Here is a 27,993-nt window from a genome sequence, read left to right on the forward strand (position 1 = left end):
TGAGTGACTGTGCCTCCATGTTTCCTGTGCAACAGACCATTTATCACCCATATGTTGAACTGTGAAACTGCCATCTGTCATCTGTGAGATTGACTTTTAACAAATACTCATCTACAGGAAGGTGTGTGCATTGTAATTCTATAAACATTTCGCCACTGATGTCACCTTGACCTGTATGTAGGCTTTCGACTACTCACAACCCCACCAAACAACCCTGGGACACGCCTGCCAAAAGCATACATGATAATTACTGACTCTTTCTGATAATTATAGACATTTTACCCCAACCAAACATTACGAATATATAATCCAAACTAGTTGGATCGTGTGTATCCCTATGAACTGTCTTATGACATTTATTGCAAGGTCCCGATAAAGACTTTAAAGGTGCATCGGGGACAACACTGCACTCCTCTAAGTGTGATGGTGCTGGAGGTATCGACTGAAACATCACTTGTCATGGCGAGGAACAGCTGACGAATTAATTCTCTTATGAGTATAACGGGGTAGTGTGTGGAAATAGAAAGTCCACAGGGTGCATATCTTAAACCACCATTATCCCAGCCTGAAGTATGCTTTTTCTATGAAACTGCAAAATAACCTTACCGTTAACAATGTTAATAGTATTTGTCAAAGATGTAACAATGAAAACGAATCGATTGTGCATGTATATTTTGAATGTCCACAGGTTAGTCATTTTTGGTACAATCTGGAACAATTTTTGAGACAACATCTGTGTTATGAGATTCAGCTTAATCTTAAATCTTTTAATCTCATCATCTTTGGTATCCAGGGGACCGCAAACTTCAAACGGGTGAACCACAGTCTTTTGGCCGGAAAAAGATATACAAGTATATATAAATTAAAACAGAATGCCTTTTTCTCCAACATGTTTCGTTCTTTAGGAAGAGTAAAGAACGAAACATGTTGGAGAAAAAGGCATTCTGTTTTTATTTATCTATGCAATATTTATGACTGAACACCTGTACTACTTTGGACATTTTGTGCGTATATATATATATATATATATATAAGTTGTATTAGAAATGAATCTCTATCTTTCAAATCTTTTATTGCTACCTTGAAAGATATTTTTCAAGTTGAGAGATATGTTGCTAGAATAAAAAAACAAATAAATGAATGTATGAGCAAATGGCTCACAATATGGACTGATGTGTCATGACTCTTCAACATGCTTAAAGTAGAATTTTGAGATAGTGAATTCGATATGTGTCGATTCACGGATGGGAAAAGATATACATATTTATATGCATAAGCTGTATTAGAAATTTAATGTTGTCCTTTAAATCCTCCATCGCTTCTTTGAAAGATATGTTGCCAGAATGAAAAAACAGCCAGACGAATGTAGAGTAAACGGGCACCCACTACACAACATGGCCTGACGTGTTATGACTCTTCAATGTATACTGACTGACTGACTGAGTTTGGTTTTACGCCGCTTTTAGCAATATTCCAGCAACATCATGGCGGGGGACACCAGAAATGGTCTTCACACATTGTGCCCATGTGTGGATTCGAACCCGGGTCTTCGGCGTAACGAGCCAACGCTTTAACCATTAGGCTACCCCACCGCCCCCTTCAATGTATACAATCTATGATCTTTGTGCAGTAATACTTGAATGTATCTACTCATGTTTGAAGACTGATGTGTTGTGAACTGTCAACATGTACAAGCTTGTATTAGGCATGACATCTGTATACTAATATATGAATGTTTTCTACCTCTTGTTTACCCAGAAGGATATGGTGCTATTATGAAAACAAACCAAATGAACCCAGGAGCAAACAAGTAATATTACCCATAGCACCGACTTACCTAATTGCTCAAGCTTAGACGATCCGCAATTATACAACTTTGATTGTATGATTTTTGTATAAAACGATTGTAACTAGAAATGTCACCTGTCATGATTTTTGTATAAAATGAATTTACCTACTGATGTGAATAAAAAAATGTGGAAAAAAAACAAACTATGTTTGGTTATAATGATTTGGATATAACTTGTAACCCTGGTTGCTGGGTTGAGAGATAGTGTGTCTTAGCCTTTGTGATTACTTGTTGTGATATAACTTGTAACCCTGGTTGCTGGGTTGAGAGATAGTGTGTCTTAGCCTTTGTGATTACTTGTGATATAAATTGTAACCCTGGTTGCTGGGTTGAGAGATAGTGTGTCTTAGCCTTTGTGATTACTTGTTGTGATATAACTTGTAACCCTGGTTGCTGGGATGAGAGATAGTGTGTCTTAGCCTTTGTGATTACTTGTTGTGATATAACTTGTAACCCTGGTTGCTGGGATGAGAGATAGTGTGTCTTAGCCTTTGTGATTACTTGTTGTGTAAGAACTTGTATTACAGTTTGCTAAAGTTCGAACTCTGACAATTATCAACTATAAAAGTGTGTAGACACTATGTACAGTAGTAGACGTGTGTGCATATATTAAACCAGCATTATCTCAACTGGAAGTATGTTGTTTTTTATTGTTTTAAATTTTATTTTATTGTATTCTATGAAACTGTAAAAATAACCTTACCCTTAACTATGCTTGGTTTTGTCAAGTTTTCAATTTTGCTGAGTTTATTTCTGCAAAGGAAAATTAACATGTGTAACAAACGTAAACGGCTTCAATGTCGCTTACTATTTAGCATTGCTGATTGCTTCAATGTTGCTGATTGTTTCAATGTTACTTCACGCGTGGTTTGCAGTTTGAAACCAAAAGACGACCCCTGTTTTGATCAGGTTTTAGAGACTGCTTGTAGATAACGTCGTTTCACTTCAGGCTCAAGTCTTCGTCTAACCGTGTGTTTTGTCACATATGTGTTCATGGTGGAATAAGAAAAGAGATTTAGTTTAGTGTATCTACATAGAAGCACACACGGAGACGACCCTGTCATAAAGTAATGCTCTCAACCCCAGGGCGATCGCTGTTGTAGAATACTCTGCAATGATTACACATTGTCACAGCAAACACACAGGTAGCGGTAGCCCATCGGTGTCGGCCCGGGAAAGCGAAATTTCAATATTCCTATTTGTATTCCGGGTAAAACGAAAACCAAAGTTGTGCTAGAAGTGTCGCGAAAGCGAATTGCTATGAAAACATCGGATTACCGTACTTCAGATTAGCGCGCGACAATACTCGACCTGTGAGCCTCTAAATGAGATGAAGTTTCAGTTGTTTCAAGTTTCAGCACTTGATCTATGACAAGTTTAAGTATCGGTGTAGGTAAACCCTCCGAGTAAAGAAGTATTGGAGCTGTGTAGTCGCCGGATCCAAACGACCTGCTAAAGTAATACATACCTTCCTTCGCATCACTGAAGACCATTCTCTACTGACAGCGGCACAAGACCACTCCTAGACTCCCTGCCACCAGACGTGAGATTCACCTAGGGGGACAGTGGACCGTGACCGAAGTAGGAGAACCCTACCTCCATCGCATCGACGACAACATCATCATCTTCACTTCAAACAAGAACATTGAGCGCCTGTGTACAGCAGACACATTGTTTGGCGACGGCACCTTCTCGTCAGCTCCCCGGTCTACACACTGCATGCTGAGTATAAAGGCCACATGTTCCTAGTTCGTCATGTGTTTGCTGTCCTGGACTACACTGATCACGTCGCTGACCTGATCCACCTTCAGTGATCCACCTCCACATGATCCATCAATGTGAAACTCACTCACTCACTCACTCCATCAATGTGACTTATCGGTGAACAGTCTGTGGCTCAAACATTTACTGTAATTTATAGTATGTCCAGAAATTATTGAGAATTTTAGGAATATGTTTAATTGGATTTTTAGTATAAACAACCTGGACCAGCTATCAAGTGCTTGGTTTCATTCAAGAGAGACAACTCCGTTAATCCTTTTTCATTAGTTTGTGAAGAGTTATCCCCCTTTGTTTACTTGCTGGCAGACGACATTTTCAGTGATCCTCAATATGGATGATTTAGAAAAGAGGAAGTTGATTTTAGAGTATTATAACAACGACATCAGATCAGCTAAAGTGATTTTAAGTAAAACAGGCATCCCTTTGTCCACTGTTTATCGTGTTTTGAAAAATATTGCAAATGGATATGGCATTGAGCACCAGGGAGGCGCAGGTAGGCCCAGAAAACTGACTGTCGATGATAGGAGGCGGCTTTGTATTCTTGTTTCTAAAAACAAACGAAGGAGTTTAGAAAACTTAAGGCTGGATATGACTGATAGATGAACTGTGGTTGTTTGTAAAGAGACAATTAGAACTGAGCTGCATGCAATGGGTTGGCAGAAAAGTCGAGGAATTCCATCACCGATCATGAAACCTGAACAAAAGGGAGTGAAGGTTGAACTGGTACTTACAACATAGAGATTTTAACTGGGACAATGTGATTTTCTCAGATGAAAGTTCTGTGTGGCTGTTTCCTAATACACTGAAATTCTGGACCAAACAAACTGAAAAACCTTTGTATCAGCGCCCAAAGTACAGTCCGAAATTTAACGTGTGGGGTGGCATATCTGTGTTAGGGGCAACGCCCCTCTGTGTATTTGAAAGGGGTGAACAGTGAGCGGTACACAGTTATTCTCGAGGGACATTTACTTCCACCTGCTCACGTGTTCTATGGAAATTTTTGGATTTTCCAGCAGGACAACGACCCAAAACATCGTTCAAAGCATTCACAGGCTTGGTTTCGGACCCAAAATATGACATGATAAGATTGACCAAGCTATAGCCCTGACCTAAATCCAATAGAAAATGTTTCGGGACTTATGAAGGAAAGTGTCAATAAGAAAAGTCCGACAAATATTGCTGAAATAAAAGAAGAGGTGGTCCGGTATTGGGACAGCATGGACCACGACTTTCTAACTTCTTTGATCAGTAGTATGCCCCGCCGCATTGAAGCCTGCATTGCTGCCCATGGTGACTTGACATTGCTGCCCATTGTTAACCTGTCTTTGAATCTGGAGTTATGTTCTGCTAATATTCACAATTAATACGTGAGTATTAAGTGAAAAAAAATAAATTTTACAATCTTTAAATTCGCAATAATTTCTGGTTGTACTGTATTTATTAAATCCCTACCATGACTACGGTATCAGACGACGACTCACATTTCTTTTTCTTTCTTGTGTATTGAGAGTCCCGGGAACGCTAACTTCAGTACTAGTGTTCACTGTAGCTTGACCGTTCCCGCGAAAGCGACACCTAAATTGAGGAGGTTTAGTCCAGATTTCGCTTTCCCGGCCATAACCAACCCATCAGTGGATTATATCCGAATGAAATAACCAACACTTGACGCTGATATCAGTTTACCAAATGGACGGCATTTGCAGTCACAGATATGTTATATTTGCTCAATTGGCATAGGTGAATTTATAAATGATCACATTTGCAAATCCCACATTATTCTCCAGTCATTTCCCTTAATCTTTCAATCATAATTTGTATATGTGCGGACTATCTATCCTTACCTACCCGTAAAGGTCCGGGTTAGAATATTGATCTTCAGTAACCCAGGGTTGTCGTAAGAGGCGACTAACGGGATCGGGTGGTCAGGCTCACTGACTGAGTTGACACATGTCATCGTCACCCCATTGCTCAGATCGATCATCATGCTGTTGATCCACGGATTGTCTGGTCCAGACTCGATTATTTACAGACCGCCACCATACAGCTGGAATATTGCTGAGTGCGGCGTAAAACTAAACTCACTCACTCTATCCGTGGTAAACATTCAGCGTCTTGTCTCTCATACCTGGGTGCTGAAGCTTGGAATCAACGATGTTTCTTAATTATGCCTACACAAGTTCTAGGTTATAAACTCCTTTCTAACGCCCTTGTGAGAACTGACATTAGGGACTATTTTTCAGCCTCCTAATTATCATCTCTAAGTATGCGAGATGAAAGTATATATCTTTTGTGAAGGTCAGACATATGACCTTTGGATTGCTGGGTTATGTTTGCGTCGTTTTTCTTGTTCCTGAAGTGGAACGGTAATGAAAAGGACAGCTACAATATACAACCATACAGTGTGTCTGTACTTCGAGGTTCAATAATTTTATGTGCATGATTTTTCAAAACTTGTTAACATCATAAGGCCATAACAAAATCATAACAAATATTTCTCAAGGAAAAAACACATTGTCCTTATCTCTGACGTACGGGTTAACAGATACTATCCTCAATAACACTAAATATATGTCTGGGACGACTGCACCCACCAACCTTTCAGGAATGAATTACTAACAAGCAGTCATTTAACGGGGTGGGGTGCTCGACAAAAGGCCAGCTCATCCCGCCCGACGGGTGGGACACGGAACAAGCCCATTCAATGAAAAGCCATTTGTTTACCTGAGAGGATAGTCAGGGGGACATTTGGTATAAGTCAAAGGGGAAATTGCATGGGACTTTATGTTTGTAATTGTAAGTAGTCCAATCTTGAAATGCAGCCAAGACGTCCAAGACGAAGGCTTTCGACTGCTCACAACCCCACCAAACAACCCTGGGTTACGACTGCTCACAACCCCACCAAACAACCCTGGGTTACGACGGTCGCAACACGCCTGCCGAAATCATACGTCATGATAATTACTGACCCTTTGTGATAATTATAGACATTTTACCCCAACCAAACATTACGAATATATAATCCAAACTAGTTGGGATCGTGTGTATCCCTATGAACTGTCTTATGACATTTATTGCATGTATCGACTGAAACATCACTTGTCATGGCGAGGAACAGCTAACGAATTAATTCTCTTATGAGTATAACAGGGCTAGTGTGTGGAAATACAAATTACACAAAAATGGTTATGGGGTGGGAACGTTAATTCCACTGTTACACACCCTGAAACAATTCATGGGTGGCCGGCAGCCATACATCTTTGTTCTGTCCTGATACTGCATCTCCACTATCTAATTAAATGGACTTGTACGTCCTACCCGTATCTGACTCACAGTCACTTCGTGGTCCTCTACCTGTGGCAAATTGGCTCGGAGTTAGACTTGGTTAACACAACGTCAACGACAAGCTCGCTTGCACGACGAGACTGTCCACGTGTAACTGTGCATTAACGCCATGCTCAACCTACAGTCATTGTGGTGGTGTGTGGTCCTGTGCGTAGAGCTCCGGTCACGAATCCTTTGGATGGGTGACCGTGTTTGGCAGCTTGACTCCTGAGAGTTTCTAGGACTTATGTCTTGCCCCACAACGAAGCACATGTGATGCATGTGGTTTCATCTTAGGCAAGTGAGTTTGTTCAAAATTGCCTCTGTTCACCCAGCAGAAAATGGGTACCCGGTAAGATATATCATGTGACTACTAACATTCTAGTGCCTCACATGCAGCTTGGGTTATCCTGGGTAATAGTAATCAGATTCTGATTACAGCGTCCAGTGGGCAACTAGTCAGATGGATACACTGACTGACTGACTGAGTTTAGTTTCACGCCGCTTTTAGCAATATTCCAGCAATATCACGGCGGGGGACACCAGAAATGGGAATCGAACCCGGGTCTTCGGTGTGACGAGCTAACGCTTGAACCACTAGGCTACCCCACCGCCCCGTCAGATGGATACAAGGCGCTATATAAATGAATTATGTTTTACAGATTAGATGAAAATGCAACAGAGAGGGTTCGGGTGATCCTGGCACAGTCAGGCTGGTAAGGCTCATCATCAGCTCAGGGCCCTTGCCCATCTACACACAGCCCAGACAGCGAATGGGACTTCTACCAGGGAAAAAGACAAGATCAGGTTTGTTGGCTGGAATTCTTTGGAGGCTGTATATGGGCCTATTCCAGAGAAGTATAAAACCTGCGGTTTGAAGGTCTATATTACAATTAAGTAGTTTACATTACTCTAGTACACGATACACAGAGGCAACAGCCATACCGTGACAAGGGTGCATTTGGACAAAAGGCATACTTGGTATATGGCCAATAATATCAACATGGGTGTCCCAGTGCAAATCCGGATTTCACAGGCCTTTAAGGACGCCAGTCCTTAGAGGGGTAATGTGTTCATTTTATTGATATTTTCTTGAAATTATCAATTAAACTATTAATTGTTACCTAAGAGACATATGCAAGTCTTTGACAAACACTAAATGTACATCCTATCTAGAAGTGAAGAACACACAAATATTTCTTTCCATGCAAGAAGACGTCGGCGTGAGATTTCTGAAGACAGCTGGTGAGATAATAGACTAATAACAAGTCGCTGAAATGAACATATTTTACAGAAAGAAAAGTTCATAGTAAAAACATAAAATATAATGAAAAGTAGCCCTGAGACTTTCTTCTGGACTTGCCACATTTATAGACTTGCGTGGGCTTTCTTGGATATATTTGCTTCAGGGTCTGTATGACAGACTAGTGAGATAAGGGCGGGTTGAGTTACATCTCGCCACAGCCTGGGAAGAAAAGAAACAGCGGCGGAGACTTGCCGCCAGTCTAGGTAACCCAACCGTCCCCAGATTCCCGGTCACTGGCGCGTCTCAGTCAGTCAGTGCTGGCTCCGAGCACACGGCACATATTCCGTGTTACGGAACGTGGCGAGTGATGACGGATGTCCCGGAATAACACGAATGCCGGCGGTGGACATTTTCATCAAGGTGAGCCGAAATTAAAATCATTTCTTTTCATTTATGGTCACAAAATTTAGATAGTCTTGTACAATGAACATACTTGCATAGCAAATATTATTTTAAATCGGTATTATCTGTGCGACACAGTAAATTCCACTTCCGTTTCCGGTCCTCCAGAAATCGAGAATACGACAACAACATCGTCATTCATTTTGTATTTGAAAGCGAAGTTTGTACGTCTTGATTAATTTCAGGATGGGTTGCGATGGAGGAACTATCCCGAAGCGCGATGAGTTGGTCAGAACGAAGAAAAAGCCCGAACAAGTTGGTTTAAATTGTGATTGTCCATTCAGAATATAACTGTAAATGAATGATACTTCAGCCAATTTGATCAGCCTTAACATTATCGATGGTTGTCACTTTGGGAGTACTGCACTTTACCGGGCGCACTTTTTCAGATTAATTAGCGCTGCTGGGGTTCCCTAACCCTAAGGATCGTAAAGGGTGCCTAACCCTAAGGATCGTAAAGGGTGCCTAACCCTAAACCCTAACCCTAAAGGGTGGCATACCCTAGCCTTAAACCCTAACCCTTTGGGTCACCTTTTATGAAACTGTCATACACCGACTAGACTAGCCGAGAACCACGATGCGGTCCGCGGCTCTCGGCTACGGCTAGACATACACTTTTTTGTAATGTCCATGATTTGCTGCGTATTTGGTGTGTTGACTGTGAATAAAATCAATTTATTTAGCTACAAACACACCACACAAACAGCACTGCTTTAATCATGACAGAGCAGTTTACAGAGCCCAGCTTACTATAGCGCTAATTGCTTTGGCATGTCAAGGTTTAGGTAGATAATCTCTGATCCTTAGCTCTTGGATCCCATTCCGACTACGCACAGTATTATAATCATTATGGACAGGCACTTAATTAAGGTCCTTATTGTTAGTTGTGAGGTTGGGTGTGTATTCCCTGTCTCTTTTAACAAGGGGGTTGAACATTCTTTCACATAAATCATGTGATTGTTTCATTGATGCACATAACTTTACACACCCACAATGTACTATCAAACAAAGGTAATAAGAAAGATGTTAATAAAGGCAAGATGGGAATAAAAATTGAAAATGTTATGAATTGGAACAAATACGGTCAGGAGAAGGCATCTGTACGGTAAATGGATGGTACATATTCAGACTTTGGTTTCCTGAGAACTGGAACACACAGTTTGAAAAATGCAAGTTAAATCTAATTTTTATACTCACCCTTGTTCAAGGTATAATTGTATTCTTATGTTCATAGAAATATTTCATTATAAGCATCAAAATAATTTGTGCCTTCAAGCCCAAACCTGATATCATACCCAGCCAATTTAAGTGCTAATACTTTGAATTCTATTGGCTTAGTGGTCAGATATAGACTAGAGGTTTCAGCCAGCAGGCTCTGCACATATTGTATTGCATCAATAGTCATTAGTAATTGATGTTGAAGAGAGTTATAGTTAACCATAACAATCACAAATTGCCGTATGATGCTTTTGCATTTCATGTTAAGTGTTAGACAGCATATTAAACATATTAAAAGACACAGCTGTCAAGACCATGATGACTGTGACTATAGTTTGGCAACAATGAAGACAGTCAAATTAACAAATTTGCATCAGGCATATTCAGTTGTGTAACATGAACCAGATGTACTGAAATGACATTTTGTCTGTTTCATAGAAAGACAAGACAGCTGATTTAGTGGCCAAATGGAAGCATTGTGCTCTGAGCCAGGAGCGCCTGGTGGAACCTATCATGGCTTGTGAACTGGGAAAGTAAGTAACCAGAGTGCTGGTGAAATGCAGTGGGAAAATGGCCATCATTTGGTCATAAAGACTGGAGATATTTTATATCGTTAATGTTTTTAAACAGTTAGTGTCAGATTTTTTAATAATATTTTAATTATTTGATTTTTCAAAATGTTACTACAGTAAGTGATTTTTTCTATATGACTCATGATAAAGATAATTAGTGCATTTAACATAGTTGTAGAATGCACAGCAACATGGGACAGTGAAATGAAATCATTAAGTTTTATTATTATTATTATTATTACGGAAAACGTTTCTTTACGTTCACTTTCATAGTGAATCTGCTTTCATCCTTATTGGTCTAATGTCCTCTGCTTGTTCTCTTAATGTTTTGGAACAATACAACAGTGCTCTTGTGCATGGTGACATTTCATGTGATGATATGATACAGGTTGTGTTTTTCTGTATCGATACAAGACAATACTCTCTCAATGACCCTTCGAGCATTTTTGCCAGTTGAATATTAAAGAATGTACTGTAATTACTACATTAAGTTCACTACTATTACTAGTAATAATAGCTGCAATGAATGTTTTTCTACAACAGGCGTTTCCTTATCAACCTGCATTAGAATATTTATAGTCAGAAAGTGTTGGCACGATTTGACTTAAATATGTGTATCAGAACGTGTATCATGTGACCTATGTGCTATAATCCAGAGCTAGCAAGGTTGGCAGTCTTCTGTCCTGTTTGTTTCTAGTCTATCATCAGGTCCAAAAGTGGATGAGTGAAGATGCAATTTCTGTGTTTCAGGTTGTACAACAGAGAATCAGCCCTTGAGTTTCTGCTGGACAGAAGTAAATTTGAATCTGCACGAAACTTTGACCATCTTCGAGCTCTCAAGGTACTTATGTGGCTATGTTCCTGTTATGAATTCTTCCTCTTTTAACCATGCATAAGTTATTCTTATTTTCAAGAGATAAAAAACCTGAATATGACAGCAGGATGATTAAGGATGTGGTCAAGGGGAGGTAATTCATAACATTATTTGGACTGACAGTGAATCATGTCAGGAATATTCAAGTTGTGTAAAGACAGCCTGTCATTGACAGGCAAAACAGTGGTCAACATGGTCAATAGCATGAACAATTAACCACTCAATCCTCATTTGGGTTGTTGTTAAGAGACAAACACTGGGTCCTGGGGATTTATTTTGATTGATTTTACCACCTGAATGCATTTATTGTATGTCATGTATTGAGCAATATGTATGTATACTGAAACTTGTAACACAGCAAGTTACAACATGGTATGTTTGTTTAAGATGTTGACTCTATATCTGTATTCTCTGTTACATTCTGAAATCTAACCATATCTCCCAGATACATGTACCAAATATTTGATAATTTGCCATTATTTACAAAGTACTTACTTAAAATCCCTACTGACAGTGTTTACATTTCTTGTAACCTCCACTAACTAGTTATCTACCTAAAACTATAACCTCTAGTCACAAACACAGTGTTGAACATCATGCTAATTATTTTTGCTGTGCAATGTGCTATTACCATTTAATAGACATAAACATGATAAAGATTTTCAGATCCAAGCTTTCGATGCTCTGGTTATAAGAGGATCGTTGACATTGTTCCATTCTGTCAGTTTTGCAAAAAAACATTTGATTTAGAATACAGAATCCTACATGAGGTTCACTGTGAGCGGGGGATACTTCAAGATTTCCTGTGTGTTCTGTGTTGCCAGGACTTGAAGAAGTTGGAGCTGACTGTCAACCGGGCCTACGAGGGCAGGCTGGCAGAGAAGGGGGACAGCTATATTGACATGCAGAAGTCTGGCTACATCTGTCCAGTTGTAGGTCTAGAGATGAATGGAAAATACAAGTACGTACTTAAACATTATGCAGACTCGGCCAGATTGCCGTACTATATTTTGCATGTGGGGTTACTGCACAATGTGGCTCCAGGGAAATCTCATCATATTCTGCCTGTTTTATAAATGTTTGGAGACTCTCTTCAATATTTAAGTATTATTTTCATCAGATCTTGGTGGTAAATTGAAGTCTTATCATGTTCTTCCCTTAATGCAGTTTACATGACTTTGGCATTTAGATTTTTTTTTCTGGAGTCAAATAATCATTTGCTTCAATGTCATGATCAGATATAATGTGTACAGTGCATATGATTTTATGTTTGTTCAGAACCAATTTTGATTCACTGTTTTTAAAAGTTATGAAAGTCATGGAATGTTCACATGATCACTGGTGTTTTTCTTCTACCACATTGTGATACAACTCACATCATAACTGAGGCTGTGGGGTATGTTGTGGTTAAACTGTTCATTTGTCATGCTGAAGACCCAGGTTCGACTTCCATCATGGGTACAATGTATCATGGGTACAATGTATCATGGGTACAATGTATGATGTCCCATGCCATGATATTGCTCAAATATTGCTAAAAGTGGTGTAAACCCTGATTCACTCACTCATGAATATTTAGATGATAATGTACTCTTTATTTTGCTTCTCCAGATTCTGTTTCTCCTGGAACTGTGGATGTGTTGTGTCTGAGCGGGCTCTGAAGGAAGTGAAGACCGATGTCTGCCACAAGGTAGCAGAATCTGTCTCGTCCAGGGATATTGCTCTATTACAGTTCAAAGTGTCACAATGTTTGTTTTCATTAACAGTATTCATTATCCGATTCCAGAAATCTGTCCAATTCACAGAAGATATTAAAGACAGGGTTGACATATTGATTGCAAATTATTTGGTTGATGCAACATTTCTTTACATGGTACAAATACTGACACCTATACGAAGCAAGTGGTAGCTATTGATTGTGTTCATCTGAAAGTCTCTTCCAGCTCAGAATACCCTTTATTGTAGAACCTTTGGAAATGTTGTCAGTACGTATATGCTTCCTGCTTCCGGTGTCAACATTGCCAGTTGAGTTCGCAGGGCTGGCAGATTCACACACCTGACCTCGGGAATATTTTGGGTAGATTAATGAACTCAAGTATAAGTCGGGTCTGATTTTTTACCTACATTTTCTGGTATCAAATTTCCGACTTATAGTCGGTCATATACGGTACTGAAGATCCCTGAATCATGTCAGTGTCAGGACTGTTTGGTGACTTCGGTCCCAGTGACTTGTCATCACAGCTCATCATGCAGTGTTACCTCCCTTACCTAATGATAGACAATGAAACTCAATACTGCATTTTGCTATTTATTATGGTTGATTTCATAACTCACAAAGAATCATCCCTGAACTATCATTCCTAAAACACCTTGACACCCACAGCTGTCATCTTCACTGATATTATGATAAGATTAATGTGCTATCATAACAACACAAGGGTGAGATTATCTCCCCTACATCACTTTCTTTGCCTTGCCAGGATCCACTACATTTCAAAGCAGTGGTTAAGATGCGTCATTTTCATTTATAACTGACTCTTGGTGTAATACTAATACTCTGCAAATTGTTGATATCCTACCTCACACATTACAAACTCCATTTCTGTCTCCTTTAGTGTGGGAAGCCATTTACTGCTGCAGACATTGTGGTGATAAATGGAACAGAGGAGGACTATGACGAGATGAAGACAAATATGGAGGCACGGAGACTCAAAGCCAAGATGGAGAAGGTGGGCATAATCCTCTGTTTACGAGTTATTTTGTCAGTTTAAACTGAACCCTCAACAAATGATGCAACCAAAACACTGGCTACAGTATAGTATTATGGCTACAGTATAGATTCATGTGATGTCAGTTCATTGTATGTATCTAAAATGATCAGAGACGGAAGAATATGCATTGAGGGAATGAAATGTATTTCTTTCTTTTTTTCAAGAAAGCTAAAAAGGCAGAGAAACACAAAGTCGAGACGAGCCAGACTGCTGAAGGTATGTTTTGTGAAGTCCTATCCATCAGCTAGTCATGTGATACTGTGTCAAATTGAGAATTTTTGAAAACATAGAGAAGCTCTGCAGACTTACGATTCATTATGTTGGCAGGAGCTGCTGTTGCTTGTTTTAAACCCATTATTGATTGATAATGATTCTAAATCAGTATTGACAGTCAGTCCATTCTTTCAAAGACTTATAAACTGATGTGACATCCAAGTATTTAGGAGTAATTATTTCCCATGTTGTTGTTTTTTATACTCTTAATTTGTTAGTTGGATTGTTGTTGACAGGTGAAGCAAGTTCCAGCAAGAGGGTGAGAATTGTTGAACCAACCAAGGTTGAAAGTGGAGCACCCAAGTTGACCAATGGGCTGAAGGATTCCAGGACCAAAATAACCAATGGGAAAGTGGAGGAGAAAACAGCCAAAGCCAAAAGCATCCAAGAAGATCCCGCTGCCAGCAAAGCCTTCAAGTCTTTGTTCACTTCCTCTGACAAGGCAAGGAATCAACCAAAGGGTCACTGGGTCACATTTAACCCCATGTATTACTGAAAACTCTCTTCGGACGTTAGGTAGGCTTTGTAAGAGAGTTGCAACATACCAGTAAGGCAGTTAGCATGGCCACGTCACCGAGTCAGGATACTGGAGGCAACACAGGGTAGTTGTGCAGTAATGTTTATGTACTACCAACCCATCTGCATCTTCAGCTGTTAGCAAAGCACGTTTTGGGCTGATGGGGTAGCTGATGACCCAGGTGCGATTCTCCTCACGGGATAAAGTGTGAAGCTCATTTCAGCTGTCCCCTGCCATGATGGTACCATAATGGTGCTAAAAGCACCTGTACCATGAAGACATACTCACTCTGAATAATTTTACTTGTTAAAGATCATGTTTCCTTTTATGGCAAGTCTCAATTTTTAGTATATACTGGGGTAGGTTACCTTGGCAACTGAAACTTGTTGGATGATGCCAGCATGTTTTATGAAATGTTGACACCATTGTAGGTTTGATTTTCAACTTGGACATGGCCCTCATGTATGTGTACATTGGTGTAACTGTATGTGTTTCTGCTTTTAGCAGTATTCCAGACATATCAGGGCAGGGTCTGGCATCAAGTAGTTTAACACAATCTACGGGTGTGGTTTATGAAGCCAACATTTTGAAACATTCATTAACAGAATATTTGGATTTAACACTGCAGCCATGTTGAAAGTGTTCTACCCATGAATAACCAGTATGCAAGTCAGCTACAGAACCTTGTGGTATGTCTCTGGTCAGGGAGGTGTTTACTTTTCTGATTAATGAATGTGAAAAGCTTGAATCATGCAGAGTTACTGTGGTTACATGTAAATATATTTGTGAATTTAGTGTAAATATTGTGTAATATGTCTGTATTTGTGAATAAATTATCTTATCTATTTCTTATTAGTTCTTCTTCATGGTAGGTTTCCGCCTACAACAAATAAACAAGACAATGCATAATCAACAATTTATTCATCAATATGTATCATTACCATGCCCTAGATATCTGCATGCAGAATGATGTGGAGATTCTGTTCAGATTCATTCATCAAACTGACAGTAAAAAAGATAATTTGCAATAAAAACTGAAAGTGGACAACATGTTGTCGAAACAGAACGGTGACAAGATCAACACTACCAGGAAGTGAAAGCATTTTCATACAACCCACCAACAACATGTCCTGTAATTTGGAAGTGGTCCACAGTTGAGTGGAAGCAATCAAATGTGAAAAAATCACTGTCAATGCACATCAGACTGATGTTCTGGACCTGCTGCATGCTAGTGACCATATACCATTACAGTGTTGATGTTTTAATATTCAAGGGTCAATGATACAAGTTTTTACAACATAACATTGTTATGGAAATATTACTCTTGAGAACATATAATATTTTGCAAGACTTGTCATTTTATCATGCTTAGTTTGATGAAGCCAATAACAATGTTTTTGATGTACTGCAAAAGCACAAAATACATGAATGTTTTGGTTCTTTGTTTTAAATGATATCTTTGTTCACTCACTTGGTTGTGTGCGCTGAGCATCAAATGGAGGGGGGTTGGGGAAGGTGCGTGTGTAATTCTCAGTATAATAGTGGCATGTTAACAGGTTTTTATGTAAAGTAATCTGCAGTTTGCCTGTTAACAATGATATTTGTTTTCTGTTAAAACCACACAAATCTTCCACTTTCAGATTAATGCCACATGGCCATTTCATATCGCCGGAAACTATAAACTGGTAATCAGTACACAAGAATAAACAACATCTATAAGGAATAAACCAGGATATGATATATATTAAAGAACAGATCTATGTTAGGCAATATCACAATATTTCAGATAAATATCAGCAGACTTTGATAGCTCATCATAAGGCCAGCCAATCTTATTTCTTGTTTTATGGATCCGCTGGTCGTATTTTTTCAAGAATACGAAAACAAATAAAAATTAATTTTTCCCCGCTGAAAAACTAAAATTTTATTATTTTTATCAGCCAAAAATGTAAATGTGCAAGAAACTGTTTTTGGATGGCTTTTAAATGGCTCATAAATGAGTTGGCATGTAGCTTACATAGACAGGGATTATTGCACACACATGAATACTAAGTCAACATGAGATCAGTCATGGTTAACAAATTATGCATTAACAACATTTTCAGCGATGTTACAACTGTATCAACATGACCTGCAAACTGTGGTCAGGCCTGGACTACAGAAACCACAGGTCAATAGTAAGAGCGTGGTTCAACCTTCAAGTTATGACTAGACATGAGATGAGCTGCATTCTTGGGGTTGCTTCTGTTTCAGATTTCTGCTTGTGAGACACTACGGCATTCATGAGATTCATTCTGCGTCATAACTTCTCTTCAGGAAATGATCAACAGTACATTATTGTACATCTGATATTGCAATATCCACTGTCCAAATACCCAAGGGAAGATGAGAATTTGACAACAGTAGGAAAGTGGTCCTGTTATTTGAACAATTCCCAAATCTATTAACAGTAGGTTTCAGGTAGGGAAGAAAGAAATTTGTTTCAAATTTTCAAGGTACCATCACGGTAAAAAGCATTTGCAGCCGGTGGGTGTGTAAAATTTATGTGCTCAGCACAAAAAGGGTCTTTATATAAAAAAACTCTCAACACAATAATACTACACCATAATACAAGATAGCATTACATCTCCCAATTCAGCTTGGTCCAAAATATACAATAACTCCATTAAAATCCTTTTGACAATAAATCCCTTATTGACAGAACTACACACACAAAATTTAAACAGTCTTTAAATACAACAATAAAGTAATAAAACTGTTTTTCATTGTGTTAATAATCTGTAAAATCATTGGTATGTCAATAATTCAAACAATGGGTCTAACTGGCCAATATCACACATCTCTTTGAGAGCACACAAACACGTGACTTTGAACTCAATATTCATTGTGTACAAATGGACAATACATAAACAGCAATACTGCAGGTGGACAAAGAAACAAGTGATGTGACGTACTGGCGTGTTCCGGTAATCCCTATACGTCTCTGTCTTGACACTCGAGTGCTATCAGTGGTGAATAAAATGCTGGAGTTTACATCTTACTTTGAGCGTTGCAAACACCACAAAAAGACTGCTGTAATACTGTAAATTTAAAATGCACTGTAGTGTGTAGGACCAAAAGATTTCCCATTATGGACAATCTGGCAGTTGTTAGCTCGAGCATATGTCAGCACAAAGCTTTTCCAAAAATGTTGAAAATCATGCCCCTCCAAGTACTGGTACACTGTGAAGCTACAAAGCAAGTCAGTACTAATACTGTTCCCAGATACTGCATTATGGGGATGGATACAAGAGGTGACGAATGTTCCTTCTAATTGCTCCAATACCTTATGACTTCTTCTGGCCATGCTCCTTATGTCAAAGCAAGAAGAGCAGTATTCTTTTGATAATTGTTTCAAAACCACTCACTAATGTGTAACTAAATTTAAGAGTCTGTAAATATTTTCAGTAACAAAGAATCCTATGCCGTCATATATCAACATGAGAAGACAAATCGTTGTCATTTAAAGAAACGCCTTAAACCATGGTTTATCCAAATCTCAATGTTTCAACCTTCGGGTCATAAAGCTATAAATCTAATACGGTAATACAACAAGGAAGCCAGACCCACCTGTCATCAAACAATGCAGCCTCATACCTCCTGTCCTTGTACACTTTTCAACTTCACATCCCCAATAAATTTGTGAAAGTTTGGAATCCAACTTGGCCATGCTTCGGTTCAGATTTAAGTCTGCTAATACTGTGTTTACAACTTTTACAGAATCATTGGGAGGCAAAAACATTGAGAGAATACCAGTTCTAATTAAATATCATCACAACCATTGTCAGTTTATATAAAACCACACACAGTTAGTGTATCAGGACAAAATAAACAAAATACCATACCCCTATGTGGGTTTTGGGAAGAGACAACAAAACAAGGTACATTTGAAACATCATGGCAAGAGATAGAAACATACTGATAAAAATAAGATGGGACATTTCAAAGACTGGAGAGATAAGTGTCAACTGCATCTGAAATACTATAGAACAGTGAGTGAGTGATTTGGGTTTTACGCAGCTTTTAGCAATATTCCAGCAACATCATGGCGGGGGACACCAGAAATGGGCTTCACACATTGTACCCATGTGGGGAATTGAACAAGCGAACAGTTTGACCGCCAGGCTACCCCCCCGCCCCTCTATAGAACAGTAGCCACATCACCTAATAAGCGGAATAAATACATTACGGAAATACTGCTGATATGTGAGAAGCTACAAATATTTGCAGTGGATGGCAAGCTGAACCTCAATACAACCTAGTGGTAGTTGGGGGGCAATACAGATTCACTTCATAAATTTGATCATTTGGAAACAGATGTTGATGTATTGGATGTATATGCTACAAGCACAATGTTTGTCTTTTCTACAACAGCGTATATAATCATTCAGATATGAAAAATGCAGTTAATACTCTGACATGGAATAAAGGGTATATCTTTGGCTATGATATGGGATAACAGACAACTGGCCGTGTTGAACAGCACCACAGACATGTAAAGGACACAAAACGGGACATTATCAGTGATACTGGCTTTGATAACATAGACATGCCAAACACAGTCATGATTTCTTCAATTAATATCAATGTATGCTTTGAAAAAATAACCTTAAACATATTTGTGGAAATATGAATGATGGAATATTGGCAGTATACTAGTAGTTTTGAAATTTAAATTGAGTTTTAGAAAACCGTTCTGTAAATTATGATACTGAAAAGTAATTTATAAAAAGTAGTTGATGGTACTCGGCCATACATCTGCCCATCTGTAATTGAATGGCCAGGCCAATGTTTCCTCTGGTTTCACAGATTTCTTAACCAGTGTCACACGATGACTTGTGAGGAATATTGAAAAATAGCAAAATGTTTTTGCTTGATTACTAATGTCCGATTTAAGGAAGACAAACCACGGTCAAGGTCAGCTGACCCAAAGAAACCATGGTCAAGGTCAGCTGACCCAAAGAAACCACGGTCAAGGTCAGCTGACCCAAAGAAACCACGGTCAAGGTCAGCTGACCCAAAGAAACCACGGTCAAGGTCAGCTGACCCAAAGAAACCACGGTCAAGGTCAGCTGACCAAAAGAGTACTACACCATGAGAAATAGCAGACCATTCCAAGAACATTCATATTTTGCATTCAAACAGTGACAATGCAATAAGGAATGATAATGCTTTAAAAACTGAAACAAATATATACTGGAATGTGTAAATGCAAAAACTCTATAATTAACAGAACTGAACATACATATTGCACTAGTTCAATATTCAATACCAGCAGTTCAATATTTGATTGAATGCTAAATACTATCTCATAACGAAGCACATGCCAACATTAAACAAACACATGCAATATGGATGAGAGCACTGGTAGCAGCACTGGATATACCACAAGGGCAACCGTGTTAAATGATTACACGCTGAGGGAATGTGAGGAATAATTAATCTGAGACTTTACGTTCATGACTAAAACGCAGTACAGCTTTTTCTTTGATCGGCGAAGTGAACAAAACACTCACATTCTAGAACGGTCCCCTCAGTGCTGATAATCAGGTCAACACTGAACAGAAATCACGGACTGTGAACTACCACTTCAGGTATGAGTAGAAGGATTACACCACATGATTGTGAGTGTAAACATGTATTAGAATAATCGGCGAGACAACAACGAATTCGGTTTCATCTTTCTGTATAAAATATCTCGTCACAGGTAATACCTGTACGAACCATGATTACATGTTACTACTCTGTCTATCAACATATTCCTCATCCACATTTAAACCAACAACCTCATAACAAACTGCCCAAATATATTTTGGCATTGCAGTTCCCTGCCAGTATAAAGACAATCATGATAGCACTGACATCAAGTGATATGTAATAGATATAGGACAACTGTCAGTACTTTGTGGGGATATGTCATGAAAACAAAGAGCACAACTAAACCCTTTTTTTCACAAAACAGAACATTTATATCCCCATAAATTACTGCCACAAGTTCTCATTGTATCATGGAACACAGGCAAATACTTCGGTTCAGCTGACTGTACAGGGCAGGCTGTACAAGTCTCTACCATTCACATTCAAAGCAGCCTGTAGAGTGTCAGCTGGAATGAACATGTATCATGAAGCAGGAGACTTTCATGCCTCTTAAAACAGTACACTTCACAGTGCCTTATCAACAAACACATGTTGTCTACGTGACCAAAATAGGGACACCCCATTGGACGAAAGTACTTGCCTGTGCTCTAAAAGACACACAGGAGCCCTTCTGAGAGAATAAAACAACAACATGAAAACAAGCAGCTGCTATCAATTCAGCATGATCACCAATGACAAGCCAATGACATGTTGATAAATCTACTCAGAATTAGAATAACTTTCATATGCACCATTTTGGCAATGTTTGGGAAAAATGTTTAGAGATAATTTCTCTTTCTAATCTATGGCTGTATGTTTGTGTTGTTTTCTGGTTCAATTTCAACATCCACCCAGCTCCTCAGTTGTTGTTGTTATCATTGTTGTTATTGTTGTTGTTGTTGTTCTCTGTGGCGCCATAGTTCTTGTTGTCCTGAGTGTCAACAGATATGGCCGAGTTTTCATGTCCGACCAGGGACTCCTGGGAGCTGGACGCTTCACCGTCCCTGGCTGTGAGAATAGGGGTACAGTCCGGGTCCATGCTGGACCCGTGAGTGGCGACACCTGTTGGCTGGACCTGACCCACGTTGACACTCGCCAGCAGCCATGCTGAAACATAAGAAGGGAACTTTTATGTTCTTGATTCAGTGAATCACTTTAACCATGCTGTACATAGTTGTCACTGTGTATAATTCTAAGAAATCTTCATCACAGTTAACCTCCTGACCAGTTGTTAGGCAAACTGCACATTATGATGAAATACAGGTTGTATTCTGCGAAATGTACTCCATAACTATTGTGTGATAATTCCTTGAACTGGGCACCACATGTAATTGACTAATCACACAAGACATAACAGCCGACACATACTAACACAAGACATAATGTGCCTAATCTCAGTATATCTACTCACAGGGGAAAAGTTCTGGTGCAATTTGGGAAGGTGGGGCTTGAGCCTTCTCTGTGTCAGGTTCCGGACGCTTTACTGTGATGAAGTATACTCCGATAAAACACAGTATGCATCTGTAACAGAAAGACAGATCAAGTTTCTAATTCCTATCACCACTTACACAAACCCACATTGGCACACTTTGCTTCAACAATTTGTATTCAATTCTTGAGGAAAAAAACAAACATATGACTGTAAATACCTTTATTGTTTTGAACACTCTGAGACATGGAATCATGGTAAGCAAGAATATCAAACAAATTCTGATACCACAGATTTAAGCAATGGCTACATAACTGTGAAGGGAGAAAATCCAGAGATGAACTTACCCAAATAAAAACATACAGATCTCCAAGGCATTCATTCCCCAGAATTCTTTATAAAAAATAATTCCTGCAAAAAAGTAGATTGAGTTTAGACAGCGGAAAAAAAGGGGAAGGGTACAGTATGTTGATATAATCTCTTGTAAACAATTTCTTGTAAGCAGGGGTAACCTGATTATTTATACAGCAGCCAATCAATATCAGTCTTCTTAACACAGCATGTAACGTGATCCAAGGAGATTACTAGTTATAAGTGTTATATCACTAGCTATAAGTGTTACATCACTAGCTATACGTGTTATATCACTAGCTATAAGTTGTATCACTAGCTATAAGTGTTATATCACTAGCTATATAAGTGTTAAATCACTACCCATAAGTGTTATATCACTCCCAATAAGTGGTATATCACTAGCTATGAGTGTTATATCACTATCTATGGGTGTTATATCACTATCTATGGGTGTTATATCACTACCCATAAGTGTCATGTGTTCCATTACCACTATCTATGGGTGTTATATCACTATCTATGAGTGTTATATCACTACCCATAAGTGTCATGTGTCCCCATATCACTATCTATGAGTGTTATATCATTACCTATGGGTGTTATATCACTATCTATGAGTGTTATATCACTACTATAAGTGTCATAAGTGTACCCAAATCACTATCTATGAGTGTTATCTTACTATCTATGAGTGTTATATCATTACCTATGGGTGTTATATCACTATCTATGAGTGTTATATCACTACTAATAAGTGTCATAAGTGTACCCATATCACTATCTATGAGTGTTATATCACTATCTATGGGTTTTACATAACTACCTTTGAGTGTTATATTACTATCTATGGGTGATACATCACTACCTATGAGTGTTATATCACTATCTATGAGTGTTATATCATTACCTATGGGTGTTATATCACTATCTATGAGAGTTATATCACTACTAATAAGTGTCCAAAGTGTACCCATATCACTATCTATGAGTGTTATATCACTATCTATGGGTTTTAAATCACTACCTATGAGTGTTATATTACTATCTATGGGTTTTACATCACTACCTTTGAGTGTTAAATCACTATCTATGTGTGTGACATCATTACCCATAAGTGTCATAAGTGTACCCATATCACTATCTATGAGTGTTATATCACTATCTATGGGTTTTACATCACTACCTATGAGTGTTATATTACTATCTATGAGTGTTACATCACTATATATGAGTGTTACGTCACTATCTATGGGTGTTATATCACTATCTATGAGTGTTATATCACTACCTATGAGTGTTACATCACTATCTATGGGTGTTATATCACTACCTATGAGTGTTATATCACTACCTATGAGTATTATATCACTACCTATGAGTCTTATATTACTATCTATGGGTGTTATATCACTATATATGAGTGTTACATCACTGTCTATTGGTGTTATATCACTATCTATGAGTGTTATATCACTATCTATGAGTGTTATATCACCATCTATGAGTGTTATATCACTACATATGGGTGTTATATCACTACCTATGAGTGTTACATCACTACATATGAGTGTTATATTACTATCTATGGGTGTTATAACACTATCTATGAATGTTATATCACTACTAATAAGTGTCATAAGTGTACCCATATCACTCTCTATGGGTGTTATATCACTATCTTTGAGTGTTATATCACTATCTATGAGTGTTATATCACTATCTATGAGTGTTATATCACTACTTATATGTGTCATAAGTGTACCCATATCACTATCTATGAGTGTTACATCACTATTTACATGTGTTATATCACTATCTATGAGTGTTATATCACTATCTATGAGTGTTACATCACTATATATGAGTGTTACATCACTATCCATGGGTGTTATATCACTACCTATGAGTGTTATATCACTACCTATGAGTATTATATCACTACCTATGAGTCTTATATTACTATCTATGGGTGTTATATCACTACCTATGGGTGTTATATCACTACCTATGAGTATTATATCACTACCTATGAGTCTTATATTACTATCTATGGGTGTAATATCACTATATATGAGTGTTACATCACTGTCTATGAGTGTTACGACACTATTTACATGTGTTATATCACTACCTATGAGTCTTATATCACTATCTATGAGTGTTATATCACTATCTATGGGTTGTACATCACTATCTATGGGTGTTATATCACTACATGTGAGTGTTATATCACCATATATCAGAGTTATATCACTATATATGAGTGTTACATCACTGTCTATGGGTGTTATATCACTATCTATGAGTGTTATATCACTATCTATGGGTGTTATATCACTATCTATGAGTGTTATATCACTACTTATATGTGTTATATCACTATCTATGGGTGTCATACCACTATCTATGAGTGTTATATCACTATTTAAATGTTATATCACTATCTATGGGTGTTATATCACTATCTTTGAGTGTTATATCACTATCTATGGGTTGTACATCACTATCTATGGGTGTTATATCACTACATATGAGTGTTATATCACTATCTATGAGTGTTATATCACTATCTATGAGTGTTATATCGCTACCTATGAGTGTTATATCTCTATCTATGAGTGTTACATCACTATCTATTAGTGTTATATCACTATCTATGAGTGTTATATCACTACCTATGAGTTACATCACTACCTATAGGTGTTATATCACCATCTATGGGTGCTATATCACTATCTATGGTTGTTATATCACTATCTATGAGGGTTACATCACTACATATGCGTGTTATATCACTTCCTTTGGGTGTTTATCACTACATATTAGTGTTATATCACTATCTATGAGTGTTATATCACTATCTATAAGTGTTATATCACTACCTATGAGTGTTATATCACTATCTATGAGTGTTATATCACTACCTATGAGTGTAATATCACTATCTATTAGTGTTAGATCACTATCTATGAGTGTTATATCACTACTTATGGGTGTTATATCACTACATATGAGTGTTATATCACTATCTATGAGTGTTATATCACTACCTATGAGTTACATCACTACCTGTGGGTGTTATATCACTATCTATGGGTGCTATATCACTATCTATGCGTGTTATATCACTATCTATGAGGGTTACATCACTACATATGAGTGTTATATCACTACCTATGGGTGTTTATCACTACATATTAGTGTTATATCACTATCTATGAGTGTTATATCACTACATATAAGTGTTATATCACTACATATGAGTGTTATATCACTATCTATGGGTGTTATATCACTATCTGTGGGTGTTTATCACTACATATGAGTGTTATATCACTATCTATGGGTGTTATATCACTATCTATGGGTGTTACATCACTATCTATGGGTGTTATATCACTATCTATGGGTGTTATATCACTATCTATGGGTGTTTATCACTACATATGAGTGTTATATCACTATCTATGGGTGTTATATCACTATCTGTTGGTGTTTATCACTACATATGAGTGTTATATCACTATCTATGGGTGTTATATCACTATCTATGGGTGTTACATCACTATCTATGGGTGTTATATCACTATCTATGGGTGTTATATCACTATCTATGGGTGTTATATCACTATCTATGGGTGTTATATCACTATCTATGAGTGTTATATCACTACCTATGAGTGTTATATCACTATCTATGGGTGTTATATCACTATCTATGAGTGTTATATCACTACCTATAAGTGTTATATCACTATCTATGGGTGTTATATCACTATCTATGGGTGTTATATCACTATCTATGGGTGTTATATCACTATCTATGGGTGTTATATCACTATCTATGGGTGTTATATCACTATCTATGAGTGTTATATCACTATCTATGAGTGTTATATCACCACCTATAAGTGTTATATCACTATCTATGGGTGTTATATCACTATCTATGGGTGTTATATCACTATCTATGGGTGTTATATCACTATCTATGGGTGTTATATCACTATCTATGGGTGTTATATCACTATCTATGAGTGTTATATCACTACCTATAAGTATTATTTCACTATCTATGGGTGTTATATCACTATCTATGGGTGTTATATCACTATCTATGGGTGTTATATCACTATCTATGGGTGTTATATCACTACCTATGGGTGTTATATCACTATCTATGGGTGTTATATCACTATCTATGGGTGTTATATCACTATCTATGGGTGTTACATCACTATCTATGGGTGTTATATCACTATCTATGAGTGTTATATCACTACCTATAAGTATTATTTCACTATCTATGGGTGTTATATCACTATCTATGGGTGTTATATCACTATCTATGGGTGTTATATCACTATCTATGGGTGTTATATCACTACCTATAAGTGTTATATCACTACCTATAAGTGTTATATCACTACCTATGGGTGTTATATCACTACCTATGGGTGTTATATCACTACCTATGGGTGTTATATCACTACCTATAAGTGTTATATCACTATCTATGGGTGTTATATCACTATCTATGAGTGTTATATCACTACCTATAAGTGTTATATCACTATCAATGGGTGTTATATCACTATCTATGAGTGTTATATCACTACCTGTAAGTGTTATATCACTATCTATGGGTGTTATATCACTACCTATAAGTGTTATATCACTACCTATAAGTGTTATATCACTATCTATGGGTGTTATATCACTATCTATGGGTGTTATATCACTATCTATGGGTGTTATATCACTATCTATAAGTGTTATATCACTATCTATGAGTGTTATATCACTATCTATGGGTGTTACATCACTATCTATGGGTGTTATATCACTATCTATGAGTGTTATATCACTATCTATGGGTGTTATATCACTACCTATGGGTGTTATATCACTATCTATGGGTGTTATATCACTATCTATGGGTGTTATATCACTATCTATGGGTGTTATATCACTACCTATGGGTGTTATATCACTACCTATGGGTGTTATATCACTACCTATGAGTGTTATATCACTATCTATGGGTGTTATATCACTACCTATGAGTGTTATATCACTATCTATGGGTGTTATATCACTATCTATGGGTGTTATATCACTATCTATGGGTGTTATATCACTATCTATGGGTGTTATATCACTATCTATGAGGGTTACATCACTACATATGCGTGTTATATCACTTCCTTTGGGTGTTTATCACTACATATTAGTGTTATATCACTATCTATGAGTGTTATATCACTATCTATAAGTGTTATATCACTACCTATGAGTGTTATATCACTATCTATGAGTGTTATATCACTACCTATGAGTGTAATATCACTATCTATTAGTGTTAGATCACTATCTATGAGTGTTATATCACTACTTATGGGTGTTATATCACTACATATGAGTGTTATATCACTATCTATGAGTGTTATATCACTACCTATGAGTTACATCACTACCTATGGGTGTTATATCACTATCTATGGGTGCTATATCACTATCTATGCGTGTTATATCACTATCTATGAGGGTTACATCACTACATATGAGTGTTATATCACTACCTATGGGTGTTTATCACTACATATTAGTGTTATATCACTATCTATGAGTGTTATATCACTACATATG

General features: G+C 37.7%; 2 protein-coding genes across 3 annotated transcripts in view; one reads left to right on the forward strand and one right to left on the reverse strand.

Annotated features, from left to right (window-relative positions):
• Positions 1 to 8,497: 8,497 nt before the first annotated feature.
• Positions 8,498 to 15,730, forward strand: LOC124254920 (replication termination factor 2-like). Of its 2 annotated transcripts, XM_046688764.1 has the most exons (9): positions 8,498 to 8,618; positions 8,846 to 8,915; positions 10,317 to 10,411; positions 11,201 to 11,291; positions 12,149 to 12,285; positions 12,936 to 13,014; positions 13,940 to 14,053; positions 14,260 to 14,311; positions 14,605 to 15,730. In XM_046688764.1, the coding sequence occupies exons 2-9, from the start codon at positions 8,847 to 8,849 to the stop codon at positions 14,862 to 14,864; spliced, it is 897 nt and encodes a 298-aa protein (XP_046544720.1). In that variant the 5' UTR covers positions 8,498 to 8,618; position 8,846; the 3' UTR covers positions 14,865 to 15,730. The 2 variants fall into 2 exon arrangements, with proteins under 2 accessions (XP_046544720.1, XP_046544719.1); XM_046688763.1 differs by lacking the exon at positions 8,498 to 8,618 and having other exon boundaries at positions 8,738 to 8,915.
• A 59-nt stretch (positions 15,731 to 15,789) lies between these two features.
• LOC124254919 (NIPA-like protein 2) overlaps positions 15,790 to 27,993 on the reverse strand; it is a 43,318-nt gene continuing 31,114 nt past the window's right edge. Inside the window, exons 11-13 of the mRNA XM_046688762.1 lie at positions 22,338 to 22,401; positions 21,973 to 22,082; positions 15,790 to 21,668 (exon numbers count right to left, since the gene is read on the reverse strand). Coding sequence (XP_046544718.1) covers positions 21,421 to 21,668; positions 21,973 to 22,082; positions 22,338 to 22,401 — 422 coding nt within the window. The 3' untranslated portion in view covers positions 15,790 to 21,420. The remainder of the gene's footprint in view (positions 21,669 to 21,972; positions 22,083 to 22,337; positions 22,402 to 27,993) is intronic.

The sequence above is a fragment of the Haliotis rubra genome, unplaced genomic scaffold, assembly GCF_003918875.1.
Source record: "Haliotis rubra isolate DU_JTF1 unplaced genomic scaffold, ASM391887v1 Scf587, whole genome shotgun sequence".
In the NCBI taxonomy this organism is placed as follows: Eukaryota; Metazoa; Mollusca; class Gastropoda; order Lepetellida; family Haliotidae; genus Haliotis; species Haliotis rubra.

Coding starts and splice junctions, on each gene's coding strand:
- LOC124254920 (XM_046688764.1), top strand. CDS start 8,847: ATGGGTTGCGATGGAGGAACTATCCCGAAGCGCGATGAGTTGGTCAGA. Junction 8,916..10,316: donor CGAAGAAAAAGCCCGAACAA/GTTGGTTTAAAT, acceptor TCTGTTTCATAG/AAAGACAAGACAGCTGATTT. Junction 13,015..13,939: donor AGACCGATGTCTGCCACAAG/GTAGCAGAATCT, acceptor TGTCTCCTTTAG/TGTGGGAAGCCATTTACTGC.